This window comes from Lingula anatina, chromosome 1 (genome assembly GCF_051362555.1).
Source record: "Lingula anatina isolate TDL-2025a chromosome 1, LinAna3.0, whole genome shotgun sequence".
NCBI lineage: Eukaryota > Metazoa > Brachiopoda > Lingulata > Lingulida > Lingulidae > Lingula > Lingula anatina.
The window spans coordinates 63,931,283-63,954,286 of NC_141767.1; the positions used below are offsets into that span (position 1 = coordinate 63,931,283).

Here is a 23,004-nt window from a genome sequence, read left to right on the forward strand (position 1 = left end):
TTTAATGTTTTTGCACTTATTTTAGCCAAAATTCGAATAAAAGCATACACTTTACCTTCCACTATTGTTGTAGAGTAACAGATCAGAGATAACTCATTCCCAAGCCAAGTGTTGCACAATAAGGGCGGGAAAGTTAACGGTCATCCTGTGATCAATTTTGATATTTGTTGTTTACAACAAACTGCTCTACCGAACTGTTCTACCGTCGGGCTGCTATAAAAATAAATCGGAATGCGAGATTCCATTTATATCAAACAAAATTAAGAACTGATTAATTGTTTTAATGCGCATAGGTAAAGTAGCAAGTATAAACTTATATTTTAACATTAAATGTTAAACTAGAATATGTAATAAAAAAATTAAATAAAAAATAAAAACGATCGCAACCCATTTATTGGAGTAGTCTTTGCCTATTTCACGCGAACAGCTCCGGCAGCTAGTGCGTCCACTGGTCTTTATTTGGTTTAAACTTTTCGGTCTCATTTTTACTGCAAATTAATGTGTTACTTTTCTTGCAATCAACACCTTGAAAACAAAACTACAATTGTAAAGTACCCAAAACTGAGTGCATATTTTTTCGAGGAGGCGGCCTTCTTCAATTCTTGAATGCAGACTTGTGTAAAATTGCACTACAGGGTATATATTTTCTTTAAACTTTCGCACAGCTCATAACCGCAAGCTTATAGTCGGGATCAGGGAGGGGGGGGGGGGACTACAGTGCAGGTCGATTTCTTCATCACATTCGGATATCCCCTAATGTGAAACTAGAGGGGGCTAATTGGCCAGTCGGTGGTCCCTGTGGTACCAAGTATTAGTAGCCTACATTGTTAAAGATGCGATTGGATGCAAACTATTAGGCCTATATGTCTTGATATTAAATCAATGGTTTTATTTTCCTGGCACTGTGGGCCCCAATAAATCTTATCGACTTCATGTAGGCCCTACATGTAGGCCTATCACTGTGAATCTACTTGTGACAGTAGTGTGTCATTATATAAAGGTGGACTTCTCCTACCCGGGATGTTCGTGCTAAATCTAATTTTCCCCGAGGAAATTTAAGCGTTTTCTTTTACTCAAGAATCATTGCTCGAGTCCCTGCACTTGGATTCGATTTTTTTACATTTCTAATGGAATAATTAGGCCCTAAGTAAAGCCCACGGCCGGGAATAGACTGCTTTATAGTCTTCCTGACATTACAGAAGAAAATATCGACACCAGGTATACTCTCATTTGAAGTGTTTTATCATTTTAGGTCTAAATTGGGAAAAAGAAACGTACCCTGTACGTAGATTTTCGTGATTTATAAATGCATTATATATTTGCATGAAATAGCCTATAACCATTTAACCAAAGAATGAGTTTTGGGTAATTTAAAACATATCCAAAAGTGTATCTTTAGCTCAAAGTACTCTGAACACTCCTGATACTCCGTGAATATTCTTTTTTACGTCAGCTCACCAAAACTTGTAAATGGTCTCATCTTGATTAATGCACCAGTACCAGCCAGTGTTATGTCCTTTTTGCCCCAGATACCGAATGTGTAGCCAAGTCTAAAAGTAAAAGATGGGGCTTTTTCAAGTAATATATCTGTTTTTGTCGATGCCGAGATTAATAATGTCAGTTATATGTCATGAACACATACCAAGGCTTCTTATTGTATCATACGATGGCTTCCGCTGGAATTATCTAACAAGAACACAGACACCAAATTTCGACTACCTCATCGAAAAAGGTGTCAAGGCGAAGTGGATAAAAAATGTTTTTCCGACTGTAACATTCCCAAATCACTACACGATCGTCACAGGTTTATATCCAGAAAGCCATGGTATTGTTGGAAACACTATGTACGATCCGGCTTTCAAAGAAAACTTGTATTTGGAAACAATAGACACTGAAGAGCAATCAAAGAATGTAGAAAAATGGGTATCAAATAAAATTAATATACCAATCTGGCTGGAAAATCAAAAAGAGAGCAGCAAGCGACATAGTGGTAGCATTATGTGGCCATTGTCTGAAGTCCCAGTCGATGGACAACTACCAAAAAAGTTTGTGGACTATAACCAGAGTACAAGTCTTCAGGATAGAATTGATACTATAGTGGATTGGTTTCTTGATGAAGTTGAGCCCATTAATTTAGGACTGCTATATTACCATGAACCAGACAATGCAGGCCACATTTCTGGACCTGAATCTGAAAATGTGACAAATATGATTTCCTTTTTAGACAGTGCCACAGGCTATCTTATAGAGAAGTTAAAAGCAGCAAATTTATTTGATTCCATAAATATTATTCTTACCAGTGATCATGGAATGACAGCAGTGTCAGATGAAAGAGTTATTTATCTTGATAAATATGCCAATCCTATGTTTTACCAGTTAGTAGGATATGGTGCATTTGGTAACATACTGCCTGTTGAAGGTGAGTTCTATATATGTAGAAGTAGAAACACTGACACTGGCTGTGCCATATATGTCTGTTCTTTCACCAGACTCTGTCCACATTGTAATGTAGTAACAGTGAACAGATATGTCTTGGGGTCTGTTTCATTTAGCACAAGAATTTAAGAATAGAGTTGCCATTTTTTTATCATGATTTAATATATTTGGATATTATAGGAAACACTAGGAAACATAGATAGGAAACACTACTGAATTCATATTTTGCTTCCATCTTGTGGTATATACTGGGTAGAGCAGTTTTAGAAATGGCCTGAAAAACTTCCAAGTTAGCTATAAGAAATTAAAATATTCTGTAATTTAAAATATTATAAATGTCTATATTATAATCTTTGCCTCCACAATTTAGATATTACAAAGGTATAGATTAATTTACATAATTACAAAATCAGCTGAAAAGATGAGGAGTAATGCCATAAGCCATTTAATTAAAATATGCATTTGGAGTGTCATTTTATAATTATATCTAACTGTATTTAGGAAAAGAAGAGGAAGTTTATCAAAATTTGACAAAGGTGCCACATTTACATGTATATTTAAAAGAAGATGTGCCTGAAGATTATCATTATAAAAACAATAGAAGGACACAACCCATTTTGGTGGAGCTAGAGTTGGGATGGTACTTCTGTCCAGATTCCTCTGAAAAACTCGGTAACTTATTATTCTGCATCATCAAAGTATTTCAAGGTAGAGTAGACATGTTTTAGTACATACTGTTTACATGTAAAAGGTACAGGTATTTTAAATATAAAAGAGGGATTTCTCTTTTTTTTCTTTATTTTTTTATGCTTTTTATGAGCTTTTTATAAACTGAGACTAGTGTTTCACTTTAAAAAATGCTGTTTTTTTTTCTCCAGATATTAAGGGCTCACATGGATACAACAACAGTTTTCCAGATATGCATCCTTACTTTATAGCTCATGGACCTGCTTTTAAAGAAGGTTTTGTGTCAGAAGAATTTAACAGTGTGGATATCTACTCTCTAATGTGTGCATTATTAGAGATAAAACCAAGTAATCCAGTAAATGGAAGCTTAGACAAAGTGAAGCATCTACTCAGAGGAGTCAATTCCAGCATGGATACAACTTTATTGACATGTTAGTATTGTACATGTACCTTGTTGAGTTTGTGTGTATTTGACAGGTGAGATAACAAGATGATGTAATTTCAGGAACCTTTATTTACTGATGAATGGTAATAGGTGTGAAAAGAACTATGTGTACCAAAATAACATCTAGAATAGCAAAATAACGTATTAAATAACTTGGGCCCCTTTTGCTCTAGCTTGTACAGAATCTAAAGGGTTTTCCTTAGTCCCCTTGTGTTGTTGTCTATCTTTTCTTTTTTTAAGAATCTAAGATGATCTGTTTTGACTTCTGAAATGGACAGATTATCTCTAAAGGGGTAGAATTTCCTCAACTCTTTCATTTGCAACCTTTACAGTTGGTTGATTATTCTTGAACGGGCACTCAAAGTGGGTCAGGTGTGAATTGTCAGCTGGTGCACACATAAATTAAACTCAGGCTTGCTAGCCTCTGCCTGTTTCTGAGGTTAACAGACTAAATTAAACTACACTCACATTGATAAAAAATGTTACAGTCCAGTCATTAAATATGTCACAAAATTGAACAAAATTAACATAGCTCCCCTTTTAATACAGTGCACCACTTTTTAGTAATTGGCCTAATTAAGGCTTCGTTCACATGCAATGTCTATTTTCTAAAAATCTATTTTCTATTTGCAGTATTTTGTAATCACGGTCTGTGCCCTGAATACCCTGCGGCGTAATTACTGGCAGCACCGAGAATTAATTACAGCTTTGGAAGTAACTGGCTCGCGCTGCCAGTAATTACGCTGCGGGATGTTCAGGGCACAGACCGTGATCACAAGATATACCGCGAATAGAAAATAGATTTTTAGAAAATAGACATTGCATGTGAACGAAGCCTAAGACCATTGATCTTATGTTTTTATTTGGATGGAGCATATAGCTTGTCATCTCCTGGGTTAACTTGTATGATTCTGCCCAAGGGCCAATTATTTTGTGGCATGTGTTCCTCCACCAGTCATTCTTTATCTTCCTTAGACAGAATACATGTAGGTGGTGGTGTTTGCCATTTACCACCAAAAGGTGTCTGCCAAACATTGCATTTGATGCCAACTTCTAATGTAAGTGTTCTTCTGCACAGAGGAAGTGGAGGTTCATCATTCATTGTGAGCAAATGGCCTCCGTTGTCTGGGGTTATCATCTTTGGCTGCCCTTGTCTTGCTGATTCTTTTGAGACCATTGTTGAAAGAGTCTTTGAGTGCATTCCCAGAGATTTAGATTTAGATTGACCTAACCCCCTGGGGGTTCACGCTAAATTGCAGTCAGCTGAGCGCGCACGATAGTTAATTACCCCCTTACAGCTTTTAGTAGGCGGGACAGACGCTTAAGCCGGCTAAGCTAACACAGTAATCTAGTGAAACTCCCCACAGGGATAGATCGATCTAAAATGTATGGGAATGGGGTCTTTGTCAAGACTCTCAAGAACTTTTATGTGTATGGCTCATGTTGTAAGGCAAGTTAAGATACATCCATACTGTTGCAATTCAAACCTATTTATTCGTTCATGGAAAAAAAAGACTTAAAACAGTATCATGATAGTGTGCAGAGGACCTTTTGTTGTAAGATGAGATGAGGAAATCTTACTAGTAATTTACTTTACATCGCATTATGATTTTTGCATTGTGCAAAGTGGGATTGTACTATTTAATTGCAGCTATTATGTGCTATCTGGAAGTAGCCTTAGGTATCAGTCCTTTACTGCTTCACACAGATGGTATCGTAGAAATTTCAAGTATAACTGAAGTTCCTGTTTTTATTCAGCTTTTCTCTTTTGAAGTAAAAATATTTAAGTACATGCTTTAATAAGTTTTAAGTCATAATAACTCTTCGTTTTGGCCAAAAATTGGATTTTCCTGGAGTAAACGGCAATTTTCCCGTACTTACCAATGGTCAGCGACACCCTTCCTGCATTCAAAGTTAGTCCAGGGTTTTTTTCCTAAACGTTTGATTTTTTGTTAAAATGTCTTAAGAGATTTTAACTGACGGAGCCCTCTCTGACATTGCATAGTCACGCAATATCGAGCAATATTTTCTGGTGACCTACTTAAAACTGCAGGAAAAGAAGACAACAACAACACTATTTTCTGTATATAACAATAATATAAGATTCATAAGATATATTCGTCTTATTGCTCAAAATGTATTTATACATATCTACAATGTGTGCAATGTATTTATACGTATCTACAATGTGTGCAATTCTGGGCTTTTCGTTATTCGACGCACTGTACAAAAACTCACAACTTACGTCTGTGGTTTGCATCATGCGTATGGCGCCAAATGTTATTTTGGTCTCGAATGAACGCGAGAATCCGTGTGACACTCCAACGTCATTGGCAACGGATGCCTTGACGACCGGGAAGAAAGGCATCAAAAGCCCCATTGACAAGCACAGATTTTAGTTTTACTACAATAACAGCCGTTTTAGTGGTAAAATGCAATAGAATATATCTCCATGCGTTGTTTACAAGTATTTCTTGCGGAATTTTGAAACTCAAGGAAGAGTTATTATTGCTTTAAGGTTTAATTGTTTTTGCTAAATGTAAGAATTGAGTTAATGATGGTAGTAAAATTTAGAATATTATTTTATTATACAGCTTATGGGATAATGGTTTCTACTTTTTCCTTTCTTTTTAGATGCATTGGCAATAGTTTTTGTTACAACCATTGCAGGAGTGTTTTCAATAAGTGCGTGCAGGCACCAACATCGTTATAATAAAGTCAGCCTTTGTCACAGCAGGACAATGAAAACTAATGTTAGCGGAATGGAATCATTGGATTCATGTCAACACTTACTGAAATCTTTGTCAGATGATGAGCTTTGATTTAGAGTGAAAAAGCAGTACTGGGAACAAAAACCAAAAGATCTTAATGACAAATACCAGTGCTTAATTGTCCCCTTTACCTTTTACAGTAGTGTTTGGCACATTTCCGGTTTTCAGCAGATTCAAGTTTAAAGTACTTTTTCCTTACCCCTCTTCTATATTTTAGCTTGTAAATGGTAGTGGGTTTTAGACACAGGCCTTAAGGTTTGGAAATATTCTTTGTTTAAGAGGGTTTAAATAATTATGTTGACAAAAAACCAGAATGATAAGTACGGAATCATGTATAAAGTCTCTCTCAGAGATTATTACAAAGGGTAGCCATCTTTGGAGGCCATATGGTCTGATGGTAAGCACAGATTTCAGAATAATTGCAATAACTGCCATTTGGTGGTAAAATGAATTTATTATATATTTCTGGGAGTTGTTTACAATGCATTTATTGTGACAGAGAGAGAGTTGTACTCCCTTTAAATAAGCTGTCAAGGTTTTATGTAATAACTGTAAATGCTAAAAACTGTCTTTTGAAAGACTAAAATTTGTATGTGATTCCATGTGCATATATGATCTACCATCAATGGGCAAGACCTGGATATATATATATATATATATATGTTTAATTTTTTTGAATATCTAAGAATTTCATTTGCCATTTGGAAATTTTACCATTGTCTCAGATTAAATATTAAAAAAAAATCTATCTAGTCTACTACCATATTTCCCAGTTGTTCAGCAAACATTGCTCAAACATGTTTATTGATGATACAGTGTACATGTATCTACAGTGAAAATGGCATTTTTATGTTGAATTTTACAAAATATGTCTCAGATGTTAGATTTTATAAAAAAAATTGACTCAGATTGGTAAACAGTGTACTCGTCACAATTTTGTAGCACAGCAATGTGTAGAGATGTTAATTTATGAAGTATGTATATGTGCCATGTGTAATGTGATATTTTACAATCTCCAGGAACAGCATATTTATTAAATTTTTTGTGCGTGTAGGCTATGGTAAAATGTGGTGAATAGTTTTTTATGAACAGGGTTTTTTTCATACAAGGTACAGTAAATGGTATTTCTGTATTATATATGATGTTGTTGGTTTTCAATATTCTATACACTTTTTATTGTATGTTTAAATGACTGACTTTAAATCTCTGTTAACTTTTTACTGTTTATTATTGAAGTAAAAGGGGTTTCGGAAATGTTGTACAGGTATAGGAAAATATATGCATGCCCTTGCCTTAATACAGTATTTCCTTTTTATTATCCTAGAAATATTTCTGTCATGTGCTGGATGTAGTTTAGATGACTAAGTCCAGTGAAGAAGTTTTTTTTAATAATTTAGAAAGTGGACAGTTCAGAAAACAGTATGGCAAAAACAATACTCATTACAAATCTCAAAGCTGTGATAATTGCCACCAATCATTACTCAGTACATGGTACCCCAAAACTGTTTATTATCAAAATGATGAGACCTTGCATGATACACCTTATTCATGATACCACCAGTTAATTAGTGAAATATACATTTAAAGCCTGCTGTGGTTTGGTCCCTAAACTGCAGTTGCTTACACATACCAGTAAAAAACTGAAATGCTGTTGTATATGTTTGCTTTAGAAATTCAAATCTGATTGTGTAGCCAATAATGTTAAGTAAAGAATATTTTTTATTAGCATTAATTCACATTTAAAAAGAGGAATGAATTTAAAAAGATGATAACGTTAGACCAATTTAAATGAAGGAATAAGAATTCCTTGTTTAGACCAAGACTAAATTTTGTCTGCTCAGAATGCATTAAAGAAGCATATTAAGTGTCGAGAACATGCCTTGTAACATAACATAATAGTACTGCAACAAAAATAATCATGTTTAGAGCATAAACTCCCTTTTTTTTTGTTAATGATTTACATGTACCACCCAACTTGTTTTTGCACATATGGTGGCCAAGCGTAGTTGACAGATTCACTACTTTATTGTATGGTGTGAGATAGTGATCAGTTTCCTACTTTTAAATAAAAACTTTGTAACTCAGGGTCCTACTTTTGAGTAAAAATTTTGTAACTAAAAATGATACCATGAAAATTGGCATGGTTGACAACTAGAGTGATTTTAATGTTCTTTTTTTTTTTTTTTTTTTTTTTTTTTAAGGAAGTAAAAATTAAAATGTTCAATTGAACAACAAACATTATTTTACCTCTTTTCTGATGAAGTCAGAAGTAAGGCTTTCAAGAAAATTAACTGGCACCAGCTTCTAGTACTGTAACAGTTGTGATTACTTGGTAGTACTTTTTTTGGGGGGGGGGGGTGGAGGGGGGCTTCCAGTGTAGATTTATAAAATTTGCTCAGGTCCTGGGGAATCGGGGTGCATTTTCACAATGAATCTATCTGACAAGCTACTGTGGACTAACTCTATAGGGGCTCTCACTTACTAAATGCAATCAAATTGACAAATTAACATGCCTCTCGTATAGTTATCACCAGCCTTTCTGTATTCTACTTATTGCAAACCCAAAAGGAGTATTAAAACCACATAAAGTAGGATTTTTAAAAAATGCATTCTTAGTGCATGGATCTCTTCATGTCGAACTTATCTGAAACTTTTCAAACATAAAATGTCCAACCTCAGTAGTCAGCCATCTTGACACCGTTTAAAAAGAGCATGACTGTCTGCGAAAGTCTTGTGATACCTGGAAGTCATATCAATGGAAATGAACGGCATATTTGGGAAACCTCTGCTTATGTGCAAGTTTAATTTTTGGGCTTATTCCCAAATTGTTACAGAATTATGGCAAGAGTCAGGAAAGAAAGATTGAAGGTAGGTTAATCAGGGGAAATGCCGTTTACCCTTGGATAATTTGTTAAATATGAATTTTGGCACCCTTAACTGATTGTATGAGAGTCCCTGTGGAGTTAGAGGGCAGCAGTTAGTACTATATAGATTCATTGTGAATGCACCCAGAAACACCTTTTATTTAAAATTAAAATTTATTCACCATTTCAAAGTATGTACAAGTTAAGTAAAACATAATGTTGATCAAAAAATGTCACAATATCAGTTTTTTGTTCTTCTCTAAATTAAAGGGATAATAACTTTTTGTTTTGGCCAAAAAATGAATTTTCCTGGAGTAAACAACAATTTTCCCATATTTACCAATGGTTATTGAATCCATTTCTACATTCAAAGTTAGTCCTTGTTTTTTTTTTTTTTCTAATAAGTTTTTTTTTTTTTTTTTTTTGTAATAATCTCTTAAGAGATTATAACAGAGTATATAGCCATCTATGGAGGTCACGAGGTCTGATGACAAGGTCAGATATCAGAATAATAGCTATAACTGCTGTTTTAGTGGTAAAACAGAATATATTATATTTCTATGAGTTGTTTACAATGTTTTTATTGTGAAATAAAGATCTCATGCAAAGTTTTATTATCCCTTTAATATAAATGAATAACATACTTAGCAACCATTATCTTTTTTATACAAATATATGTCTCTGTTTTTTTCTCTGGTAAGTTTTTCACAATTCATTGATTTCCAATTTTAAAAATATGGAAACTCAGAAACACTTGATAGGCCATTCACACCCACTGCCACAGCTGTATGCTTTTACTAATTGTTCAACTAACTTAAATATGGTCTCGTCTTGATTAGTACACATGCCAAGATTACCCTTTCTGACACAGAAGCAGGTGCTTGATCATTTATGACTGGAATATGGAAAGATTTCAAGTAACGGTATTAGTTTTGTTGTACGCAGTACTTATTATAACATCAGTCATATGTCATGAAGATATACCAAGACTACTCATTGTGTCATACGATGGCTTCCGCTGGAATTATCTAACAAGAACACCGACACCGAATTTCGACTACCTCATCGAAAAAGGTGTCAAGGCAGAATGGATAAAAAATGCATTTCCAACTAAAACATTTCCAAATCACTACACTATCGTCACTGGTTTATATCCAGAAAGTCATGGGATTGTTGGAAACACTATGTATGATCCGGTATTCAAAGAGCGTGTATATTTAAAAGACGCAAGTACTGCTGAACAGGCTAAGAATTTTGAAAAATGGGTGTCAAATAAACTTAATATGCCCATCTGGCTGGAAAATCAAAAAGACAGCAGCAAACGGTATAGTGGTAGCATGATGTGGCCATTTTCTGAAGTCCCAGTCGATGGACAACTCCCAAAAAAGTTTGTGGACTATAACCAGAGTACAAGTATTCAGGATAGAATTGATACTATAGTGGATTGGTTTCTTGATGAAGATGAGCCTATTAATTTAGGACTGCTATATTACCATGAACCAGATCGTACTGGACATAACTGTGGACCTGAATCTGAAAATGTGACAAATATGATTTCCTTTTTAGATAGTGCCACAGGCTATCTTATAGAGAAGTTAAAAAGAAAAAATTTATTTGATTCCACAAATATTATTCTTACCAGTGATCATGGAATGACAACAGTGTCAGATGAAAAAATTGTATATCTTGATAAATATGCAGACCCTGCTTGTTACCAGGCTGTAGGATATGGTGCATTTGGTAACATAATACCTGTTGAAGGTGAGTTTAAGATACATGTAGGTTCAAACAATCAGTTAAGCACCCATTTTCCTGTTTTAATTGTAATACTAAAATTTACCATACAATAGACAAAAATGATAGACTTACATTTCTCATTAAGTTTGAATATGATAAGTATGGCTTTTCGCCTTTAAATTCCGTGACACATTTTCATATCATGCTCCTATTATTTCTACAAGTATTCTCTGCCCCAAATGCATAAAGATAAAATGTTATCTTTTGTGTTGTTAAAATAACTGCTTTTTTCTCAATAAAACCCTCATTCCCATTCACCTCCAGCTAAAAATGACCACTCAGGTTCATGTCTTACACCACTACATGTCACTTCTGGCACAATCCGTCTCCTCCGGTACCCTTTATTGCTATCAACTTAACCGGCTTCAATGTCTGTCAAGCCTAATAAAGCTGTTAGGGGGTAATTATCTTTACCATAGCTGATTCAGTGATTATAAAAATGTGAAAATGAGTCGGATTAACTTTTCCAGCTCCCAGTGTCAAAAGCACCAGTAGTAACTTACAGCACTACCCTTTGCCTATATATCAAGGACTGTTGTAATTAAAATGACAACAAAGTAAGAACTGATATTTTCAATCCCAACTGGGAATGTCTAAATTTGTATAATATATCTCTCTTTTATATTCAGGGAAAGAAAAGGAAGTTTATCAAAATTTGTCAAAGGCACCACATCTGCATGTATATTTAAAGAAAGATGTGCCTGAAGATTATCATTATAAACACAATAGAAGGATACAACCTATTGTGGTGGAACCAGATTTAGGATGGTTCTTTTTTCCTAATTCCTCACAAAAATTGGGTAAGTTTTGATTGCTCTGTATTAAAACAAGGTATAATTTCTAGAAAGCTGGGTCTGAATGTTATAGTTGATGTTTATTTTAGGTAAAAGAATGTACTAGTATACTTACTTTGCTCTTTCCTTAACAATATGTAGATGTACAACCTTGTCTAACACATTCTCATTGATAGTACTTATTGCTTGGTTAATGGATAGGAAATCTATGATATCAGGAAAGGTTTGGGGAGTAAAGGGTCAATCCATGATTTTCCTGCCAAAATTAATTTTAGAAGTTCTCGCCCCATGTTTGAAAATCCTCAGCAGTCATATTTATGTCCTGTAAAGCTTCTTACATTTCCTCAATTCAGACTCTTAAGGCTATAAAACCCTTTATATAACAGTAAATCTGAAGTGTACCTTGACGTTTAGTCGTGCTCATCTTCTCAGCCTCCTTGGGTAGCCATTGCCAGCTTGCAACATCTGTATTATACTGTACATGGTATGGCCACAATACAGAAAAAAAGGCAAGTGGTGTGACAGCAGATGTCATTACTTTGACTGGCCTGTCATTTGTAAACTTAAGTTCTAAATTAGAAATAGAATAAAACATCAAATCCAAGTACGGAGGCAGGTCAAACAATAATTTGTGAATAGGAGAAAATTCCTCTTTACCCTAGTAAAATTCATTTTGGCAGGAAAATTCCATGAAGTCAGTGCCTTTAAACATTCAATTTCAAAGAGAATACCTTGTGTTATTTTCAGATATTAAGGGTCAACATGGATACAACAACAGCCTTCCGGATATGCATCCTTACTTTATAGCTCATGGACCTGCTTTTAAAAAAGGTTTTTTGTCAAAAGAGTTTAACAATGTGGACATCTACCCTCTAATGTGCAAGTTATTAGAGATAAAACCAAGTAATCCAGTGAATGGAAGCTTAGACAATGTGAACCATCTTCTCACAGGAGCCAATTCCAGCATGGATACAACTTTATTGACATGTTAGTATTATACTCGTTTCTTGACAGGCCAGGAGAGGGGCAAACTACTCCCTAGACCAGAATTTGATTAACACCAAGCCATGTCTATTATAAAGCCCACATGAAAATGCAGTAGTATCGAAGTAGCAAAGAAGCATTAACGCAGTAGTGGTGTGGAGCATATTTGCAGTAGAAATGCAGTATAGCCTACTGAAATTCTACTCCAAAAAGTACATAGGTTTGTACAGAGAGGAGCATTAATGCAGTAGATTAGCAGCATGACAGAAGCATGTCTCAAATATGCTAATTAGCTCCCAAATCGAAGCAGATTTGAGGCATGTTTGCAGTATGATTGCAGTAGTCTACTGCGCTAGAGTATCTACTGCGTTTTCGTGCGGGAATATGTCTATTATCAACTAAAGGGGTGAAAAGGTCCATTTTTTAAAAGTAAAACACCCTTTGAAATTGCTGGCTACTGTATGATGGTTATGATAGTCCCCAGACAGCAAAGATGGGATTGTAGAAATAATTGACCACCGGGTAATTCATCTCGAGTAGGACATACGAAACCATGTTTTGCTGTTTGCAAGTCTAGTCAAAGGGAGCATGCAAACTCTTAGGGTGCATTCCCAGAGATTTTGATCGATCCAGAGATTTAGATTTAGATCGACCTAACTCCCTGGGGGATCACACTAAATTGCAGTTGGCGGAGCGCGCACCATAGTTAATTACCCCCTTACAGCTTTTAGTAGGCGGGACAGACGCTTAAGCCGGCTAAGCTGACAGTAATCTAGTGAGACTCCCCACAGGGATAGATCGATCTAAAATCTATGGGAATGGGGTCTTATGTCCTAGACCCCATTCCTATACCTACTGATCTAGCAGGATAAACCCATCTCCAAGGGGTTTCTTGCTAAATTGCACCCAGCTTAAGTAGCTCTGATGTCTGGCATTCCTACTGAAGCTATTAGGCAGTACATAACTATCGTTTAAGAGCTTCAGTAGTCATGCTGGACATCTAAGGTGATTACTAGTAAGCTGAATGTAATTTAGGGTGAATCCCCTTGGAGATGGGTTGATCTTGCTAGATCAACTAGGTATGGAAATGGGGTCCTAGATCTCAAATAAACTGTTATATATAACTGAGTTCAATAACACATTTGACATAATTCTGGTTTTATATGCGACTATTTAATGTTTTGACATTGAAATATCATTTACTTTTTGAATAATTTGTTTAAAGTTATATTTGCTATCATTGGACTGCAGAAGCTGTATTTGATTTTAAGTTTAATGGAAAAGCTGTTCTTGAATTTCATTTTATGTTACCTAAATGTCTTTTCTTTCTTTTTTCAGATGCTATTATGATTGTATTTGTTGCCACTATAGCAGGGGTATTTTCAATTTTTGCATGCAGGCAACAACATCGGTATCATAAAGTCATCCTTCGGCACAGCAGGGTGGTCAAAGCTAATATCAATGGGATGGAATCATTGGATTCAGCCCAGCACTTGTTGAATCCCATTTCAGATGATGAGCTTTAATTTTTTAATGAAAAACTGATTATCCCAATAAGTCATTTAGTATCCCTTGGGTTTTTGTATTTTTTATTTTACTTATATTTTGTGTATTTTGTATAGCTGTGATGGGTTTCCTTATAAAGAGTTTGATTTAGACATCATGTTTTTTCTGTGCAATGTAGTAGAAGTTCTTCATTTTGATTTGTGTCATGTTTATCTCTGTTTTAGGATTGACATACTGTCAGAAATTTGATTGACAAGATACAGTAATTTAATTATTATTATTATTATTATTATTATTATTTTTTGCAATCAATTTTGAATCATGTTGTGAAATTGCTCATGGATTTAGGTAAAAATATTTTCTCAGATGTGCCCAATGTAGATGCAAGTACATGGAGATCTGCTTTGCTAACATTCATTTAAACATTTACTAATAGGACATTAAAATAGAGAGTGGGAAAGACATTGTCCACATTTAAGGGGTTAGCCATAGTATAGTCACTAGTATAATTTCTTGGAGTAGATAAATGTTCTTCTGTGTGTGTGTGTTTGTGTGTGTACTTTTTACATAACACTTCACACTTTGTTTCTCTTTGATAATCAGCATTAAGAGTTATAATGTTGAAAGTACAATTTTAGCTGAAGAAGTTTTTCATTATGAATTTATGTTGTTACAAAAGAATATTCAAACATAATACTCCCAAAAAAGTAACTTTACACAGTTCCATAACTCTCAGTGACTCTTGTTTGTCATATTCATATATGATAGTGAATTTCATCTCACTGTTTAGTGCTAAGTAGCTCATGGACATTTAATTGTAGATAAATAAATTTCTTGGGTTATGGTTAAGCACATGAATAGCTATCAACACTAGATTGCAATGCTATTCACAAACTCAACAGATGTCGATTTTTGAAGCAGTCCTATGCAACTATGAGTTATCTACAGAATCATTTCTGGACTTGTTATTTACAGTTTTGGTAGTAGTATTTTTTGGGAACAGCGTTATTGTTGTACGTGTAATGTGGTACAGGTATGCTTGTCGTTGTAGTAGTAACTATTTTATTGAATAGAATGTGTTATCTTGTATCTCTCAAATTTTTAATACTTTTAGGAAATGGGTTTTTAGTAAAGATTATACACATAGGGAAATGGTGAGAGTCAGTTGCAACCTTGAAAAAATGTCCTTAAAATTAGAGAAGTGAAGAACTGTTGATATTTAGACAGAAAATAGTTGTACTATTAGACATGTTGAAGAAAGAAATATTGGTGTAGCATGCACAAAGGCAGCAGGAAATATAACTTTTTTGTCCTGGATTTTTGAGAGGACTGACCTTGATTTATTTCTGTTGACAAGCTCTGGCTATACTAGTTGTTTTCACCAGAAGCAAGTTTATATCTAAACCAATCACAAGCATGCAATACTTATATTATAGCAAAATTAATTTTTCAATGCGAAGTAGTTTGGCTCATCAACTAGAGCATACTGTTTTAGATACTTCTTGTCAATTCTTTGAATTCTAAAGGGAGAGAATATACAACCAATTAAACAATTTTATTTCTTGCTTAATTGGCAATATGATATTGACACATTAATATGAGTTGTGGCTTCAATTGAAGTATACATATAACATATATAATATACATGTAATATATAATATTTATAAAATATTTCAATCACTACTGCTCAGAAGCAAATGGTACATTTTTGTGACAGTAAGAGTTATTTTTGGATTATCTTATGTTAGTTTGGTGCCAAGATTATGATTACGCCAATATTCTATTTACTTAAAAAGGTATCCTATCCTCCAAAAAAATATGTTCCTTGAAATGAAAAGTGATCTTCTGCTTGTGAACCATTGTTTGGCTGCTCCCTGCTCTTGGATTGACGTTTTATGCTATGTTTGATTCTAAATAAATTGTTTCCCATATTGATAACTGTATATATAAAAATATAATTTGTTTTGAAGACCTGAATTGGGGGGGGGGGAGGAGAAGAGCACCTGTAACTGTGCAGGATATGTAGACAGAAATTAAGACATGAGACATTTTCAAACTTGGATAGTATACCTTCATTTTTATTTACCCAAATGCGAGATGTCCTCTACCAGGGTCACAGATTGATTTTTCACTAGATATTCACTGATGTGACTAATTCGTGGCGAGTCTCTCCACTGTCATGTTGGAGAAAAGTGCACATAATAAATCTGCTAAGATATCTTGTTTTTGCTAGCATATCAAGTGAAAATATGGTTACTTTCATTATGTTCTCTAACAAAATAAGTCGGTCATTGACAAATATTTAGAAGTAATGCAACATGTACAGATTTTAACCTTACTTTGATTGCAACATCTGACCTTTATCTAGGATCTAAATGCTTGCCACCACTACCACTTGTCCAGGAGGGGTTGATCAGATGTAACACAAGTGGTAGGCTAGTCTTGACATTTCATTTTGTTTGCATATAGAGTATACTCAAAATAATTTTTGCTCAGAGTAACTTCATACTGGGTCTTTCTTCATAAAATATAGCACAGGTGCTGAAATAAGGAATGCCCCATTTTAGTGCGCATCAGAAGGCAAGACTTGCCTACCACTCTGGGTACTTTCCTATAACCTCTTTGTTGTTGACAAGTCTAAATTCAGGGCAGGGCCATTTATGACATGTTCTGACTGTGCCTCTTGCTATAACATACAAGATATCAAAGGATGTAAGATGAAGTTCCCAGGCTTTTAGCTTGAGTAACTGTAATCCATGGTATCAAGATATCTTTATGATAAGGATTCCAGAATAAAATCATTGTCTGAAATTATTATTAAAAGTGTGTTGTGTCATGCCATGCCTCATGGATTAAATAAAATACCTACTGTGCTTAGCAGTTCAAAATGGACTGGTTGCAGCGGCTGTTGGTCCTTAACTTTGAAGCAGCCCACACCTCTCTGAGCCATTATTGTTTCAGCATTCAATCAAAATAAAATCCAAAACTTAAATCTGAACTACGGGATACATTTTATTTCATAAATAATACATATTAATGTGAATGTAAGATGTAAACAATTTGTCTTAGTAACTGTTAAACTGCAGGTCTTTCTGGGGTGATAAAGGTTTTATCAAAGGTGGGATCTGTTTATGTTTGAGGAACCTACAGATCTACTGCTGAGGGGACCCTAGGTCTTGAATCTGGTTCTTTCTTTTTGACACTTTTTTTCTACTTAGAGCCTGGAAAGAATGATTTTGCCATAAATTTCCTGAAATTCCTTCAGTGAGCATTTGTAAGGAGGATTGAACTCCCAAACTGGAAGTATGTTAAGTAGGTGCTTAGTCCTGTCATTTGTTTTTTTTTTCATGTGTAAAGACAAGAAGTACACTTAAATTCTATTTTGCACAGAGTAACTACACATTTTGAATTTCCCAGTCCAACATGTGCCCATAAAATATGAACACTTTGATACACACTTAATTGGGGGGGCATTCAATAGCTCAGCACCTGGGCTTTATTTTATGGGCACATTTGGGAAGAAGAAAGCCAACATTTATAGTTACTTTGTGCAAATATCGTTTTGGATGAATTGCATGTAAAACAGATAAAAAGGACCTACTCAATGGACTTTCAGCTTTGGAGTTCAACTCTTTATTCTCAAACATGATAAAAAAGTGGTAAAGACTCGATAAGATTTTTACAGAACTTTCTGATTTCATTGATTATGACCACAAAAGTTAACTCTACCAACTGTAAAAATACTATAATTAATTGAATTGCAGCTGCTTACACTAATACTAGCCTACAGCTGTGGACTAAGAGGTCATCTCTTGGGAAACATCCTCATAAACAGGACCATCCATAGGAAGGTCAAGATGACCAGTACAATCATGATCCATATCCACCAGTTACAAGACGTCTTTGTGTGAGCCTCCAAGCGCTCACTTTCAACTTTTAACTTGGAAAAGTTTGTGTCTGCAAGCTTGTGTGACTCTCCAATTTTCTGAAGAATGGATGGATTTTAGAAAATTTAAAATATAAACTAATAGGAAGATCATTTTAAACAAGGCAAAACATATTTGTAGTGCCTGTAAACTTGCAACAAAATAGAGCGCATTCAGAACAGCTGATCTGCAGACTAACAGATCCGCTGACTAAATATGGCCGACTCGGCTTAAAAGCAAGCCGCTCAATTCCCTGATAGTTTCCCTGCCTCCACACGCATTATTAAACGGATCTATCATACGTACTGAAGTTTCTTTAGTCTTAATCTATCTTTCACACTGACAGGGTCATTCTTTCCCATGCTGCATGATATTTATTCAAACAATAAATACTGTTTAAGAAAGCTAGAATCAAAGAAATTTAAATTCCACTTACTTTAGTATCTTCCCTTATTATTTTTCCTGCCATGGAAGCATTTTCTTTCAGACTTCTTGTCAATAGCACCATCTCATCTGCAATCTTTTGTTGCATTTTGTGATGTTGTTGCATTACTGCATCAATATCATCCTCCTCCTCTTCAACTGCTTTTCTCTGACGCACACCATCCTTATCCTGCTGACCTAATTTGTCAAGAATGGAATAGAATTTAATAATAAATACAATGATATCATGCATTTATGAATTATATAATATCATAGACATTCTAGAACATGCTAAAATTGTACATAGGACTACCTATATTAGATCAACCTTTTTCTACCTTTAGTCTTATTTAGATAAGATCGAAAAGCAAATGTAAACCCTCTGTTTCCCATCAACATATCACCCTTTGATAACCTTGGAGAACAGAAGAATAATATTTACTGACTATAGTGAACTTTGCTGAATTCAGGCAATCTCCAGAAGTCTGAATCAGCTAGATTGGTCAAGTTGTCTTCAATGTACATAAATATGTAATAAATTAATGTATGATGATTAAAATATAGCTGAAAAAAACCTCCTGTAGACAGTGCCAAAGAATATATCAGCATTTGCATAAAGGCATTTGCTCATGTACAAATATGCGTGTTGAACAGTAATTTCAAATCTGATTTGTTGCTTAATTCAAACACTTCCTTATAAAAGAGAGAGTGCAAGATTGGTAAATATAAGTAAAGTTAATAAAAGAAACCACTTTTACTTGATTTCCCCAGAAGCTCATCTCTCATTTCACTTTCATAGCGGGCCTTAGCTTGAAGATGCAGCTCTTTTGTTTGTGGGGTGCTACAATTATGAGAACTGTTTCTGCCTGGATTTAATTTCTGTGTAGCAGCAGCTTTATCCGTGGAAGTTAACTAAAAATAAAGGGACAATAAATCGCATATTTTATTGAAAGGTACTAGCATAAAGTAAAATGTGGTATTTCAAAAACCTTAACATGATCTTTTTATCATTCATTAAACAAAATTATGTTTCATAGAAGCTTTATTCCTAAAGTCAGCATAAGTACGTAAGCTACTGTGTAAATAATCTCACCATTGTTTCTGCTTCAAGTAAGCCACGAAGAAACTCAACCTTTCTGTTGTAATTTGCAAGCACCTCTTGGTTAGGTTTACTGAATAAGATTATAAAACAAGAATAATTTAACAGTTCTTTTGGTTGTAAGCCACTGAAAAGACAATTTTACATCACAATAATATGGAGGAGAAATCTAAATGTGACAAAAGCAAAGTGATGAATGAATTAATGAAAGACTCACCTTACTGTATTCATTGCAAAATAATAATGAAGCACTTGCAGTCCTGCTCTTTGTAGGAATAATTATGGTGTACTCTAATTGGAAAAAATTCTAAACTTTTTTCAGCTCACACTGGAATAATAATATCTATTTCTGGGGTAGTGCTAGCAATTTTTTTTTCGCTTAGCCAAATCACTTCTTTTTCATCACTTTTTCCTCCATATGCTTTAAATTTGACTAAAACAAATCAAATCATCCCTATTTTGTTTAGCCAGTTTAAGTCAGTTTTAGCACTTGGCTTAATTGGCGAGTGTTAGCACTACCCCAGTATTTAGATGCAACATGCCATACCTGGGGGATCTCCTCAGTTCTCCCAACTGGTTCTGCAGTGCATCAATATACTGAAAAGTCAAATTTTATTTTGATGACTTTGGGAGGGTGGTTAATTTTTTATTTCAAGCATTAACATCTACTCATCACACATTCATTTTAAGTGTAAAAGTCAAAGCAGATTAAGTGGGAGCAATATACTGAGTACACAAAAATAGCTGTTACCTATAATGTCCACTTAAAGGTCTTATTTCAATTTTTTCTAAAAATCAGAGCTATAGAGTGCATGCAAAATGCATGTGGAAGCTCTTCAGTAAACACAAGAAGTCGACATCTCGTCACCTACACCCCATTTCCATAGATTTTTAGATCGATCTATCCCTGTGGGGAGTCTCACTAGATTACTGTCAGCTTGGCCGGCTTAAGCGTCTGTCCCGCCTACTAAAAGCTGTAAGGGGGGTAATTAACTACGGTGACCGCACGGCTGACTGCAATCATGGACATAATAAGAGAAGGACGAGTAACGCGGAGCAAGATCAAAGGATAATCGTCTTAATGTGAGCTCTTCGCGAAACCATGTGCGTTCGGATCACGCGACCTCCCGTACAGGTAGCGAGCATATCGCAGTTGTCGATGACTTTTTGTGTCATTTGGGCAGGTAGTTCGCGATAACGTGAGTCAATCTTTCGGGTGGATGAGACAATAAAATTATAGAGATGAAGTATAAGTACAATTTGTTCTGTCAATTTGGAAACTATGTGAGAATTTGATATGTTTATTCATGGAGGAATTCAAAATGCCCTATGTGGTAAAGGCAATCTTGTTTGTTATCGTAAAATGAGCATTCAAAATTGTACAATTATAGTGTAGTATACTTGTTTTCAACTATGATCCGATTGGAAAATATTTTTAGTGTCAAACTTTTCTCTCTGTGTGAGAAATTAGCCTGAGACGCGGCAATAATGAAACCTTCAATCGTGTCTTGAATTAAAATGACGCAATTCCTCTCCGATTTATTCAACTCGCTGACATCGTTTTAGGTCTGGTATTTTTTACGTACGAGTTAGATAAAGGTGGCATTTACACTGATGTGTGCTATATGAATAGGTTTATGTTACTTGCTTAAGTGAGCCCGAATTATGTAATGATAATTAATATTTTTAACATTCAATATGGGCTCTCGTTGCAATAGGGCACCACACACGCATTCGTGACCCACAAAAACGCACCTGTGGGTCTTTTAATATTTTTTAAATCAAAGTTGACATTAATACTGCTCTGAAGTATATATATATATTTACACATTACCGGCTACGGTCTGCTCCAGTCTGAGAATGATAATTATTATTTTTTTAACTTTCAATATGGGCTCTCGTTGCAATATGGCACCACACACGCATTTGTAACGCACAAAAACGCACTTGTGGGCCTTTTAATATTCTTTTATCAAAGTTGACATTAAAACTGCGCTGAAGTATACATATATTTACACATTACCGGCTATGATCTGCTCCATTCTGAGAATGATAATTATTATTTCTTAACTTTCAATATGGGCTCTCGTTGCAATATGGCACCACACACGCATTCGTTACGCACAAAAACGCACTTGTGGGCCTTTTAATATTCTTTTATCAAAGTTGACATTAACACTGCTCTGAAGTATATATATATTCTACAGTCTGCTCCACTTTGAGAGTGAAAATTAATAGTTTTTCATCTTTAAATTGGAGTCCCTATACAGCATAGAGACGATTGACAAACACCCTCATTGGTCTTTTAATTCAAGTATAAATGTGGACATGTACACATGCAAACTTCGTGAATATATTTAGGCCTACTTGGGTAATGGTCATAAAAGTGGATCTTGATCACAACTCACCTCTGTAATTGGCTTGCTACATTGCATTATCTTGTTATCAGATACGTTTGGATAGCACCTACCTGGCTTTATTAGTCAACATGCTTTTAAACCAGTTATATATCAGTTCGACATATATCAATACAATCTTGGAAACGATAACAAGTATAGACAAAGGCCAGAGCCCATTTTAATTAGGTAACAGGAAAAAGAAACTGAAAACCCGAAACAAATTTCCACTTGTTGACGCAAGTCTATGTGCTAGCAATTACAAGATGGAGGCAATGCTGTGTCATAGCAACCACGAGGGACCGCGAGAAATTGCGTTATCCATGCAATAGAACAAAAGGATTTCAATGAGGCACAGCGTGCGCTACCTTGATAATAAGTTGTTCAGGCTCCCGTGGAGCTATCAAAACAGCTTATCTAAGACAATGGGCGAATGTTTACCCGAACGCACATAGCTTCAAAGGAAGATGCCGCGTTACTCGTCCTTCTCTTATTATGTCCATGCTGCAATTTAGCGTGAACCCCCAGGGAGTTAGGTCGATCTAAAACTTAATCTTTAGATCGATCTAAATCTCTGGGAAAGCACCCCTAGTTGCTGTTATGAGCTATTATGTTGTACTGCCAGCACTACTGGACACATTTAAATTAATGTGACACTTACATGTCAGTATTACCTTTTCAAGCCTCCAGTCTCTCGTCTTCTCTGCTGCCATGGTCTCACAGCGGCTTAGAAGACGCATGAAGTTAGTTTCCACTTTTGATGCCATTTCGAACGTTAAATTTAATTGATATTTTTGCCAGTTTTCAACATTGTATTCCCTGCCAGCAAGGCATAATTAGTCCATCACACCGGAAGTACCTTTAAGTACTTCTTTT

General features: G+C 35.1%; 3 protein-coding genes across 5 annotated transcripts; 2 read left to right on the forward strand and 1 right to left on the reverse strand.

The window, feature by feature from the left end:
- The first annotated feature begins 1,483 nt into the window (after window positions 1–1,483).
- Window positions 1,484–7,636, forward strand: LOC106151242 (ectonucleotide pyrophosphatase/phosphodiesterase family member 5-like). Of its 2 annotated transcripts, none has more exons than XM_087000830.1 (4): window positions 1,484–2,419; window positions 2,938–3,108; window positions 3,315–3,600; window positions 6,203–6,329. In XM_087000830.1, the coding sequence occupies exons 1-3, from the start codon at window positions 1,564–1,566 to the stop codon at window positions 3,557–3,559; spliced, it is 1,272 nt and encodes a 423-aa protein (XP_086856956.1). In that variant the 5' UTR covers window positions 1,484–1,563; the 3' UTR covers window positions 3,560–3,600; window positions 6,203–6,329. The 2 variants fall into 2 exon arrangements, with proteins under 2 accessions (XP_086856956.1, XP_013379843.3); XM_013524389.3 differs by having other exon boundaries at window positions 1,486–2,419; window positions 3,315–3,554; window positions 6,203–7,636.
- Window positions 7,637–10,000: 2,364 nt separating this feature from the next.
- On the forward strand, window positions 10,001–16,227 carry LOC106151212 (ectonucleotide pyrophosphatase/phosphodiesterase family member 5-like). 2 transcript variants are annotated; one of them, XM_013524336.2, is made up of 4 exons: window positions 10,031–10,964; window positions 11,630–11,800; window positions 12,542–12,781; window positions 14,117–16,227. In XM_013524336.2, the coding sequence occupies exons 1-4, from the start codon at window positions 10,106–10,108 to the stop codon at window positions 14,302–14,304; spliced, it is 1,458 nt and encodes a 485-aa protein (XP_013379790.2). In that variant the 5' UTR covers window positions 10,031–10,105; the 3' UTR covers window positions 14,305–16,227. The 2 variants fall into 2 exon arrangements, with proteins under 2 accessions (XP_086856959.1, XP_013379790.2); XM_087000833.1 differs by lacking the exon at window positions 12,542–12,781 and having other exon boundaries at window positions 10,001–10,964.
- A 1,049-nt stretch (window positions 16,228–17,276) lies between these two features.
- On the reverse strand, window positions 17,277–23,002 carry LOC106151211 (vesicle transport protein USE1). Its single transcript, XM_087000835.1, has 7 exons — window positions 22,803–23,002; window positions 20,280–20,329; window positions 19,727–19,805; window positions 19,392–19,545; window positions 18,647–18,831; window positions 18,057–18,269; window positions 17,277–17,505 (listed from the first exon to the last, which is right to left on the reverse strand). Exons 1-6 carry the CDS (start codon window positions 22,893–22,895, stop codon window positions 18,090–18,092), a joined length of 741 nt encoding a protein of 246 aa, XP_086856961.1. The 5' UTR covers window positions 22,896–23,002; the 3' UTR covers window positions 17,277–17,505; window positions 18,057–18,089.
- Between the last annotated feature and the right edge of the window lie 2 nt (window positions 23,003–23,004).